General features: G+C 41.5%; 1 protein-coding gene across 1 annotated transcript in view; it reads right to left on the bottom strand.

Annotated features, from left to right (window-relative positions):
* CFAP47 (cilia and flagella associated protein 47) overlaps positions 1–12,246 on the bottom strand; it is a 533,433-nt gene that overhangs the window by 503,283 nt on the left and 17,904 nt on the right. The window contains 2 exon segments of the mRNA XM_032618881.1: positions 896–1,131; positions 11,421–11,545. Of these exon segments, the coding sequence (XP_032474772.1) occupies positions 896–1,131; positions 11,421–11,545 (361 nt within the window).

The raw sequence follows: 12,246 nt of genomic DNA, 5'->3' as shown, positions 1-12,246 counted from the left end.
ACTGGCCTATCTGATGACGACGAGCCTCCTGATACCAGCCTGCCCCTCAACCCGCCACCCTTCACTGTGCCCCAGACGCACTATGCCCATGACCAGTGGTTGCAGGGCGCCTTCCACACCAGCCTCTGAAGAGCTGGCCTTGGGGGATGCATCCCTCAGCAAGTAAGCAAGTACTCAGACTACAGTGCCCGCTTTCCCCCCTACCACCTCACCTCACAGGAGTGTTAAGACCTGGGCCTCTTGGTGGCAAAACTGCCACCACCCCCTCTCTCCTGTCTTGAGTTAGCTGGCACTGGGGCGGACACCTGGGTCCCAGCCTTTGCACATGGCACTGGACTTCCAATTCTCCCACATGTGTGCACCCAAGCTTGACCAACCTTCGGCAGCTCTGCGGTTGGGATGAGTTCCTGGTTCCCACCTCCTTTTCACCTTTTGCTGCTATCAGCAGCCGCTGGCTCAGGTGCATCCCATCTCTGGTTCCTGGGTTCTACTGCCCTAGACAAGGGCTCCAGGATCCATTCCTGCATCCACCCTCGTGTGGGAGGGCCAAAGCTCCATGCTGGATATTTAAGTTTAGGGGCCAACCTCCTGGGCACATAGGTAAATAAATATTCTCTCAGAAAAAAAAAAAAAAAAAATCCTTAGAAGCAGTAACTATGTTTTGTACTTTACATTCCCTACGGTGTCAAGTGGTTTTCCTGGCATATGAAAGGCACTTAACAAATAATTATGGGTATTGTATAGGTACCAATACAGAAGTATTCATAACTAGGTCACAAAAGAGATAAAATTTATAAACACTGGTACAACAAATGTAGCTTTTAATCCTCTGCATGGTTTTTTAGCCAACCTTAAAATATTTAAAGCATGTGAAAGCACAGAATGATTATCTTACCTGCATACATCCTTCATCTATCTTGCCCTTTTGAGGATCAACTTTAAAATGTGCAGTTTTTTTAAAGCGGTACATCACAGGAAGTGATTTGGATCAATTTTGCATAATACACTGAATCTCTGAACGTCCACCCATGAAACAAGGTGCAAAATTAAGGACCCTTCCCAGATCAAACTGTAATAAGACAGGAAGTCCTGAGCCTGTCAGGGCTAATTCCACTTTCTGAAATCGATCACCTATAAAAGCAATAATAGCTTTTTAACATTAAAAGTGTTTTGGGACTCCAGGATATATTTGCTCAGTCCAAATAGTGTCATCTGAAAGACTTGAGGAGACATGGGTAGCTCATTCAATCTTTCATTCAACAAAGTTATTGAGTGCCAGGGCCTTCTTTGTGCCAGGGACTTTTCTAGGCCTTGGGGGTACAGCAGTGAATAAAACAGACAATGTCCTTGCTCTCATGGGTTTTACATTCTAGTGAGGTGACACTGACAATAAAATAAATAGATAAGGTAGAGTAAGACAGCATACAATGTCTTGGGGCTGCTCATTGATATGGGGAAGTCCCAAAAGACCTCTCTGATAGGGAGACGTGTGAGCAAAGATATAAGGGACTCTGGAAGAAAATCATGTGAAAAATCCAGAAAAAAAGTGTATTCTAAACAGAGAAAACAGCCAAGTACAGAGACTCTAAGTTAGGAATGCCTTGGCATGCTCAAAAAAAAAACCCCAGGAACGAAGTATGGCTGCGGAAGAGCAGTAGAAGAATGGTGAGAAATGATCAAACTTAAGATATACTTTTGAGGGTACAGTTAACAAAATTTGCTGACGGATTGCATGTAGAATAGGAGATTGAACACGATAAATGATAATGCTAAGGTTTTTGGCATAAGCAACTGAAGTGATGGAATTTTCATTTCTTGAGACAGGAAAGACTTCAGGAGGGATAGGTTATAGGGAAACCAATAGTTCTTTTTTTGGACATGTTAAGTTTGAGATGTCTAGTAGACATCCAAGTGGAAATGTCTTAATAGGTCACTTAATATATTTGTAACCTTAGAGTGAAGATGAAGGAGGAAGGACTGGAGTTTTGAGGGGAGAAGAGAAGCTGTGTGACACTAATCTCAAATCGAAAGAAAGTGAATGCATGCAGGAACACAGCAGGAATGGCAAACACCAGGACTCAGTTGGGATTAGTGGTTATAGATATAAAGTGAAACCTCACAGCCTGGTTTTGTGTTTTTCGCCAGCGCAATTAGCTTCCCAGGTGCAGCGCTAGAGTAGGCTAAGAGTTGAATTTAATCAGATTAGAGGTTTTCCACTCAGCCAAAATGGGAGTTGAGCCAAGAGATTTACATATACTTGGGAAAAGGTGATTAAAATAATGGATGATGGAATATAAGCTGAGCAATAACATAAATATGAAGTTTAGGAGATACCAGAAAGAAGCTAGTACCTATGAATTGTGAGCTCTAATTGAGTGAAAGAACTGTTTTGCAGAGAAAGCAATGTAACTAGAATCCCATAAACAGAGTTTATATTTCTTCACTCTTGGTCTTACTAGCCAATCCTAGACTCTAAGGAAAACCTAGCATCTGTATCTCTAGCCATTGAAAACTAGATTAACTTGCAAGCCTAGAATGAATGTTCTGTCTATGATCAGCAGACAGAGCTCCATATCACGAACCACGGCATAAATAGTAACAGAACAATCAATTTCTGCCCTAGGAACACAGTTCAACTCTGCTCAATGACATCACTTATACCAACATGTAAATCTTCTAGACTCTTGACTTACCATGGCTCATCTTTCTGGATTTCATCTGTCTTCTGCCTATATTTTTCTCTTTGATCTTTCTTGCTAAACTGAAGACCAATTCCATTTTCCTCACTGCAACGCATCCAACGTTACCCAAAAATGTAAAAAGTGCCTTGCATCTTTACGTGTGGCCTGCAAAGCACACGCACTTATCAATATCCTATAGCAGGATATTACGCTCTATTTACTAGAGCTCTAGTAAATAGGGTGACTAGTAAATAAAGTGACTGTCTCTTTATATAGATTCTAAGAGAGCAAAAGGTTTGGTAAAGATGAAATAGGTCATTTGTTCCCATATTAATCTCTAAGAGATAACCTAGGCTTACAAAGAAAAGAAGGCAGGGTTTTTTTTGTGTGTTTTCTTTTTTTATTCCCTTAACTCTACATCATCATGTTTATCTAATGTTATTTTATTTTATTTTATTTTATTTATTTATTTTTTTAAACATCTTTATTGGGGTATAATTGCTTTACAATGGTGTGTTAGTTTCTGCTTTATAACAAAGTGAATCAGCTATACATATACATATGTTCCCATATGTCTTCCCTCTTGCGTCTCCCTCCCTCCCACTCTCCCCATCCCACCCTTCCAGGCTGTCACAAAGCACCGAGCTAATATCCCTGTGCCTTGCGGCTGCTTCCCCCCAGCTATCTACCTTACTACGTTTGTTAGTGTGTATATGTCCATGACTCTCTCTCGCCCTATCAAAACTCACCCCTCCCCCTCCCCATACCCTCAAGTCCGTTCTCCAGTAGGTCTGCGTCTTTATTCCTATCTTACCCCTAGGTTCTTCATGACATTTTTTTCCCTTAAATTCCATATATATGTGTTAGCATACGGTATTTGTCTTTTTCTTTCTGACTTACTTCACTCTGTATGACAGACTCTAGGTCTATCCATCTCATTACAAATAGCTCAATTTCATTTCTTTTTAAGGCTGAGTAATATTCCATTGTGTATATGTGCCACATCTTCTTTATCCATTCATCCGATGATGGGCGCTTAGGTTGTTTCCATGTCCTGGCTATTGTAAATAGAGCTGCAATGAACATTTTGGTACATGACTCTTTTTGAATTTTGGTTTTCTCAGGGTATATGCCAAGTAGTGGGATTGCTGGGTCATATGGTAATTCTATCTGTAGTTTTTTAAGGAACCTCCATACTGTTCTCCACAGTGGCTGAACCAATTCACATTCCCACCAGCAGTGCAAGAGTGTCCCCTTTTCTCCACACCCTCTCCAGCATTTATTGTTTCTAGATTTTTTGATGATGGCCATTCTGACTGGTGTGAGATGATATCTCATTGTAGTTTTGATTTGCATTTCTCTAATGATTAATGATGTTGAGCATTCTTTCATGTGTTTGTTGGCATTCTGTATATCTTCTTTGGAGAAATGTCTATTTAGGTCTTCTGCCCATTTTTGGATGGGGTTGTTTGTTTTTTTGTTATTGAGCTGCATGAGCTGCTTGTAAATTTTGGAGATTAATCCTTTGTCAGTTGCTTCATTTGCAAATGTTTTCTCCCATTCTGAGGGTTGTCTTTTGGTCTTGGTTATGGTTTCCTTTGCTGTGCAAAAGCTTTGAAGTTTCATTAGGTCCCATTTGTTTATTTTTGTTTTTATTTCCATTACTCTAGGAGGTGGGTCAGAAAGGATCTTGCTGTGATTTATGTCATAGAGTGTTCTTCCTATGTTTTCTTCTAAGAGTTTGATAGTTTCTGGCCTTACATTTAGGCCTTTAATCCATTTTGAGCTTATTTTTGTGTATGGTGTTAGGGAGTGATCTAATCTCATACTTTTACATGTACCTGTCCAGTTTTCCCAGCACCATTTATTGAAGAGGCTGTCCTTTCTCCACTGTACATTCCTGCCTCCTTTATCAAAGATAAGGTGTCCATATGTGCGTGGGTTTATCTCTGGGCTTTCTATCCTGTACCACTGATCTATCTTTCTGTTTTTGTGCCAGTACCATACTGTCTTGATTACTGTTGCTTTGTAATATAGTCTGAAGTCAGGGAGCCTTATTCCTCCAGCTCCTTTTTTCGTTCTCAAGATTGCTTTGGCTATTCGGGGTCTTTTGTGTTTCCATACAAATTGCGAAATTTTTTGTTCTAGTTCTGTGAAAAATGCCAGTGGTAGTTTGATAGGGATTGCATTGAATCTGTAGATTGCTTTGGGTAGTAGAGTCATTTTCACAATGTTGATTCTTCCCATCCAAGAACATGGTATATCTCTCCATCTATTTGTATCATCTTTAATTTCTTTCATCAGTGTCTTATAATTTTCTGCATACAGGTCTTTCGTCTCCTTAGGTAGGTTTATTCCTAGATATTTTATTCTTTTTGTTGCAATGGTAAATGGGAGTGTTTTCTTGATTTCACTTTCAGATTTTTCATCATTAGTATATAGGAATGCCAGAGATTTCTGTGCATTAATTTTGTATCCTGCTACTTTACCAAATTCATTGATTAGCTCTAGTAGTTTTCTGGTAGCATCTTTAGGATTCTCTATGTATAGTATCATGTCATCTGCAAACAGTGACAGCTTTACTTCTTCTTTTCCGATTTGGATTCCTTTTATTTCCTTTTCTTCTCTGATTGCTGTGGCTAAAACTTCCAAAACTATGTTGAATAAGAGTGGTGAGAGTGGGCAACCTTGTCTTGTTCCTGATCTTAGTGGAAATGCTTTCAGTTTTTCACCATTGAGGATGATGTTTGCTGTGGGCTTGTCATATATGGCTTTTATTATGTTTAGGAAAGTTCCCTCTATGCCTACTTTCTGGAGGGTTTTTATCATAAATGGGTGTTGAATTTTGTCGAAAGCTTTCTCTGCATCTATTGAGATGATCATATGGTTTTTCTCCTTCAATTTGTTAATATGGTTTATCACATTGATAGATTTGCGTATATTGAAGAATCCTTGCATTCCTGGAATAAACCCCACTTGATCATGGTGTATGATCCTTTTAATGTGCTGTTGGATTCTGTTTGCTAGTATTTTGTTGAGGATTTTTGCATCTATGTTCATCAGTGATATTGGCCTGTAGTTTTCTTTCTTTGTGACATCCTTGTCTGGTTTTGGTATCAAGGTGATGGTGGCTTCGTAGAAGGAATTTGGGAGTGTTCCTCCCTCTGCTATATTTTGGAAGAGTTTGAGAAGGATAGGTGTTAGCTCTTCTCTAAACGTTTGATAGAATTCACCTGTGAAGCCATCTGGTCCTGGGCTTTTGTTTGTTGGAAGGTTTTTAATCACAGTTTCAATTTCAGTGCTTGTGATTGGTCTGTTCATATTTTCTATTTCTTCCTGGTTCAGTCTTGGCAGGTTGTGCATTTCTAAGAATTTGTCCATTTCTTCCAGATTGTCCATTTTATTGGCATAGAGTTGCTTGTAGTAATCTCTCATGATTTTTTTTATTTCTGCAGTGTCAGTTGTTACTTCTCCTTTTTCATTTCTAATTCTATTGATTTGAGTCTTCTCGCTTTTTTTCTTGATGAGTCTGGCTAGTGGTTTATCTATTTTGTTTATCTTCTCAAAGAACCAGCTTTTAGTTTTATTGATCTTTGCTATTGTTTCCTTCATTTCTTTTTCATTTATTTCTGATCTGATTTTTATGATTTCTTTCCTTCTGCTAGCTTTGGGGCTTTTTTGTTCTTCTTTCTCTAATTGCTTGAGGTGCAAGGTTAGGTTGTTTATTCGAGATGTTTCCTGCTTCTTAAGGTGGGCTTGTATTGCTATAAACTTCCCCCTTAGAACTGCTTTTGCTGCATCCCATAGGTATTGGGTCGTTGTGTCTCCATTGTCATTTGTTTCTAGGTATTTTTTTATTTCCTCTTTGATTTCTTCAGTGATCACTTCATTATTAAGTAGTGTATTGTTTAGCGTCCATGTGTTTGTATTTTTTACAGATCTTTTCCTGTAATTGATATCTAGTCTCATGGCGTTGTGGTCGGAAAAGATACTTGATACAATTTCAGTTTTCTTAAATTTACCAAGGCTTGATTTGTGACCCAAGATATGATCTATCCTGGAGAATGTTCCATGAGCAGTTGAGAAAAATGTGTATTCTGTTGTTTTTGGATGGAGTGTCCTATAAATATCAATTAAGTCCATCTTGTTTAATGTATCATTTAAAGCTTGTGTTTCCTTATTTATTTTCATTTTGGATGATCTGTCCATGGGTTCTGAAAGTGTGGTGTTAAAGTCCCCTACTATGAATGTGTTACTGTCGATCTCCCCTTTTATGGTTGTTAGTATTTGCCTTATGTATTGAGGTGCTCCTATGTTGGGTGCATAAATATTTACAATTGTTATATCTTCTTCTTGGATCGATCCCTTGATCATTATGTAGTGTCCTTCTTTGTCCCTTTTAATAGTCCTTATTTTAAAGTCTATTTTGTCTGATATGAGAATTGCTACTCCAGCTTTCTTTTGGTTTCCATTTGCATGGAATATCTTTTTCCATCCCCTTACTTTCAGTCTGTATGTGTCTCTAGTTCTGAAGTGGGTCTCTTGTAGACAGCATATATAAGGGTCTTGTTTTTGTATCCATTCAGCCAATCTGTGTCTTTTGGTGGGAGCATTTAGTCCATTTACATTTAAGGTAATTATCAATATGTATGTTCCTATTTCCATTTTATATATTGTTTTGGGTTCGCTACTATAGGTCGTTTCCTTCTCTTGTGTTTCGTGTCTAGAGAAGTTCCTTTAGCATTTGTTGTAAAGCTGGTTTGGTGGTGCTGAACTCTCTCAGCTTTTGCTTGTCTGTAAAGGTTTTAATTTCTCCATCAAATGTGAATGAGATCCTTGCTGGGTAGAGTAGTCTTGGTTGCAGGCTATTCTCCTTCAGCACTTTCAGTATGTCCTGCCACTCCCTTCTGGCTTGTAGGGTTTCTGCTGAGAGATCAGCTGTTAACCTTATGGGGATTCCCTTGTGTGTTATTTGTTGTTTTTCCCTTGCTGCTTTTAATATGCTTTCTTTGTATTTAATTTTTGACAGTTTGATTAATATGTGTCTTGGCGTGTTTCTCCTTGTATTTATCCTGTATGGGACCCTCTGTGCTTCCTGGACTTGATTAACTATTTCCTTTCCCATATTAGGGAAGTTTTCAACTATAATCTCTTCAAATATTTTCTCAGTCCCTTTCTTTCTTTCTTCTTCTTCTGGAACCCCTATAATTCGAATGTTGGTGCGTTTCATGTTGTCCCAGAGGTCTCTGAGACTGTCCTCAGTTCTTTTCATTCTTTTTTCTTTATTCTGCTCTGCAGTAGTTATTTCCACTACTTTATCTTCCAGGTCACTTATCCGTTCTTCTGCCTCAGTTATTCTGCTATTGATCCTATCTAGAGTGATTTTAATTTCATTTATTGCATTGTTCATCGTTGCTTGTTTCATCTTTAGTTCTTGTAGGTCCTTGTTAACTGTTTCTTGCATTTTGTCCATTCTACTTCCAAGATTTCGGATCATCCTTACTATCATTATTCTGAATTCTTTTTCAGGTAGATTGCCTATTTCCTCTTCATTTGTTAGGTCTGGTGGGTTTTTATCTTGCTCCTTCATCTGCTGTGTGTTTTTCTGTCTTCTCATTTTGCTTATCTTACTGTGTTTGGGGTCTCCTTTTTGCAGGCTGCACTTTCGTAGTTCCCGTTGTTTTTGATGTCTGTCTCCAGTGGCTAAGGTTGTTTCAGTGGGTTGTGTAGGCTTCCTGGTGGAGGGGACTAGTGCCTGTGTTGTGCTGGATGAGGCTGGATCTTGTCTCTCTAGTGGGCAGGTTCACGTCTGGTGGTGTGTTTTGGGGTGTCTGTGGCCTTATTATGATTTTAGGCAGCCTCTCTGCTAATGGGTGGGGTTGTGTTCCTGTTTTGCTAGTTGTTTGGCATAGGTTGTCCAGCACTGTGGCTTGCTGGTCGTTGAGTGAAGCTGGGTGCTGGTGTTAAGATGGAGGTCTCTGGGAGATTTCCACCGTTTAATATTATGTGGAGCTGGGAGGTCTCTTGTTGACCAGTGTCCTGAAGTTGGCTCTCCTACCTCAGAGGCAGAGCCCTGACTCCTGGCTGGAGCACCAAGAGCCTTTCATCCACACAGCTCAGAATAAAAGGGAGAAAAAGTAGGGAGAATTAGTAGAAGTATGAGTAAAGAAAGAAGGAAAGGAGGAAAGGAAGGAAGGAAGAAAGAAGCAAAGAAGGAAAGAAAGGAGGGAGGGAGGGAGGGAGGGAGGAAGGAAGGAAGGAGGGAAAGAAGGAAAAAAAGACAGAAAGAAAGATGATACAGTAAAAATAAAATAAAGTATAATATAGTTATTGAATTAAAAAATATTTAGAAAAAAAAAAAGAAAAAAAAAAAAAAGGGACGGATAGAACCTTAGGACAAATGTTGGAAGCAAAGCTATACAGAGAAAATCTTACACAGAAGCATACACATACACCTTCACAAAAAGAGGTAAAGGGGGAAAAATCATAAATCCTGCTCCCTGAGACCACCTCCTCAATTTGGGGTGATTCGTTGTCTAAAGGAGGGAAGGAAGGAAGGAAAGAAAGAAAGAACGAAGGTAAAGTATAATAAAGTTATTACATTTAAACTTAATTATTAAGAAAAAGAATTTTTAAAAAAAAAGTCATGGACGGATAGAGCCCTAGGACAAATGGTGGAAGCAAGAGTATACAGACAGGATCTCACACAGAAGCATACACGTACACATTCACAAAAAGAGGAAAAGGGAAAAAAATCATAGATCTCGCTCCTAAATTCCACCTCTTCAATTTGGGATCATTCCTTGTCTATTCAGGTATTCCACAGATGCAGGGTATATCAAGTTGATTGTGGAGCTTTAATCCGCTGCTTCTGTGGCTGCTGGGAGAGATTTCCCTTTCTCTTCTTTGTTCTCACAGCTCACAGGAGCTCAGCTTTGGATTTGGCCCTGCCTCTGCGTGTAGGTCGCTGGAGGGCGTCTGTTTTTTCGCTCAGACAGGACGGGGTTAAAGGAGCCGCTGATTCGGGGCCTCCTGCTCACTCAGGCCGGGGGTTGGGGGATGGGGCTAGGAGGGGCACTACGTGCGGGGCGGGCCTGCGGCTGCAGAGGCAGCGTGACGTTGCGGCAGAGGCCGGCGTGATGTTGCACCAGCCTGAGACCCGCCGTGCGTACTCCCGGGGAAGTTGTCCCTGGATCCCGGGAACCTGGCAGTGGCGGGCTGCACAGGCTCCGCGGAAGAGGGGTGTGGAGAGTGACCTGTGCTCGCACACAGGCCCCTTGGTGGCGGCAGCAGCAGCCTTAGCGTCTCCCGCCCGTCTCTGGGGTCCGCGGTTTTAGCCGCGGCTCGCGCCCGTCTCTGGGGTTTGCGCTTTCAGCCGCGGCTCGCGCCCGTCTCGGGGGCTCGCGCCCGTCTCTGGGGTTCGCGCTTTTAGCCGCGGCTCGCGCCCGTCTCTGGAGTTCCTTTAAGCAGCGCTCTTAAACCCCTCTCCTCGCGCACCAGGAAACAAAGAGGGAAGAAAAAGTCTCTTGCCTCTTCGGCCGGTGCAGGCTTTTCCCCGAACTCCCTCCCGGCTAGTCGTGGTGCACTAACCCCTTCAGGCTATGTTCAAGCCGCCAACCCCAGTCCTCTCCCTGAGCTCCGTCCAAAACCAAAACCCGAGCCTCAGCTCGCAGCCCCGCCCGCCCCGGCGGGTGAGCAGACAAGCCACTCGGGCTGGTGAGTGCCGGTCAGCACCGATCGTCTGTGCAGGAATCTCCCCGCTTTGCCCTCCGCACCCGTCGCTGTGCACTACTCCGCGGTCCCGAAACTCCCCCCTCTGCCTCCCGCAGCCTCCGCCCGCGGAGGGGCTTCCTAGTGTGTGGAAACTTTTCCTCCTTCACAGCTCCCTCCCACTGGTGCAGGTGCCGTCCTTATTCTTTTGTCTCTGTTTTTTCTTTTGCCCTACCCAGTTACGTGGGGAGTTTCTTGCCTTTTGGGAGGTCTGAGGTCTTCTGCCAGCCTTCAGTAGGAGTTCTGTAGGAGTTGTTCCACGTGTGGATGTATTTCTGGTGTATCCGTGGGGAGGAAGGCGATCTCCGCGTCTTACTCTTCCGCCATCTTCAAGGTCCCCCCCTCTAATGTTATTTTAAAATAATAAAGTTGGGACTTCCCTGGTGACGCAGTGGTTAAGAATCTGCCTGCCAATGCAGGGGACACGGGTTCAAGCCCTGGTCCGGGAAGATCCCGTAAGTCACAGAGCAACTAAGCCCATGCGTCACAACTACTGAGCCTGCACTCTAGAGCCTGCAAGCCACAACTACTGAGCCCATGTGCCACAGCTACTGAAGCCCGTGCACCCAGAGCCCATGCTCCGCAACAAGAGAAGCCACCGCAATGAGAAGCCCGCGCACAGCAATGAAGAGTAGCCCCCGCTCGCTGCAACTAGAGAAAGCCCGTGTGCAGCAACCAAGACCCAATGCAGCCAAAACTAACTAAATAAATAAATTTTTTAAAAAATAATAAAATAAAATAATAAAGTCATCTAAATTCTAACTTGGAAAATTATCATGTAAATGATGCTGAGGCTGACTTTTCTCAACGTGCCACAGAAGACATGTTAAGGTCTCTCGAATGTTTGCGTTTTTATTCTAGTCCAGAATTATATATTTTTATTAAACTGCCTCTACAAATATTGCTGTCCAAACTTTTAAACAATTTAAACAGCTATACATTTGATAATAATGTTCATTTTGTACTTACTTTTGATGGTTTTATTGTTATCATCTCTCAAAAATCCATCTTTACTTCCTACAGACTCAAATCTCAAAAAGAGAGCATAGTCTTGCCTGTGTGAAGGATCATCCTTTTGACCATTAATGATTAGCCTGTAAAAAATCACAGTCAGTTATTTCTAAAGCAAAGATGATAACTTTATTATCTCTCAAAAGGGAATTTCAACCCAATACTTAAACCTATGCAAACAGACGAAATTCAGGAATAAAAAGGTGACTGTGATCCATTTTCCAAAATTACTGCACAAGACATTGAGACTTGCCAAGAAGAAGATCATACTCATATTATGTGAAGATCCAAAAAATGACTTCATGATGATATTTGTAAGTAAGAGGAATTTAAATATACTAAGTTGTCAAGGTCTTGCCTCCAACGCCACTTTCTATGTAAAGGATTTTCTTTCCAGGCAAACTTCATTGCTAGCTAAGGTCTCTGTTCAATTCTCTACAATAGTCCTTCTTACACCAGGGTGAAACTGCAAACCTCTCGTACGTACTTGTCTCCTCCCATGGACTAGGCAAATATTGCTAGCCACATTCTTGTTAGAGGAGAACAAGTAATTTGGAGAATAAGATTTGGTAACAGCCAAATCTTGGCAGAGGAGAAAAGCAAAGGAAAGATGAGAAGAAGGGAAGTAGGACCAAAGACAGAGATGGGTTACATCACAGGCTTGTGCACTAGCAATCTTTACTTGCCTTACCTAGAGCTCAGCTTTTTAGCAGCGGATACTCAAACATACACACAAAAGGCTGATGTGAAATATTACATAGGAAACAAAATAGCGTAGTGAGAA

The sequence above is a fragment of the Phocoena sinus genome, chromosome X (assembly GCF_008692025.1).
Source record: "Phocoena sinus isolate mPhoSin1 chromosome X, mPhoSin1.pri, whole genome shotgun sequence".
NCBI classification, from domain to species: domain Eukaryota; kingdom Metazoa; phylum Chordata; class Mammalia; order Artiodactyla; family Phocoenidae; genus Phocoena; species Phocoena sinus.
The sequence above is the reverse complement of the archived record's forward strand: the minus strand, read 5'-3'. Positions and strand labels throughout refer to the sequence as shown.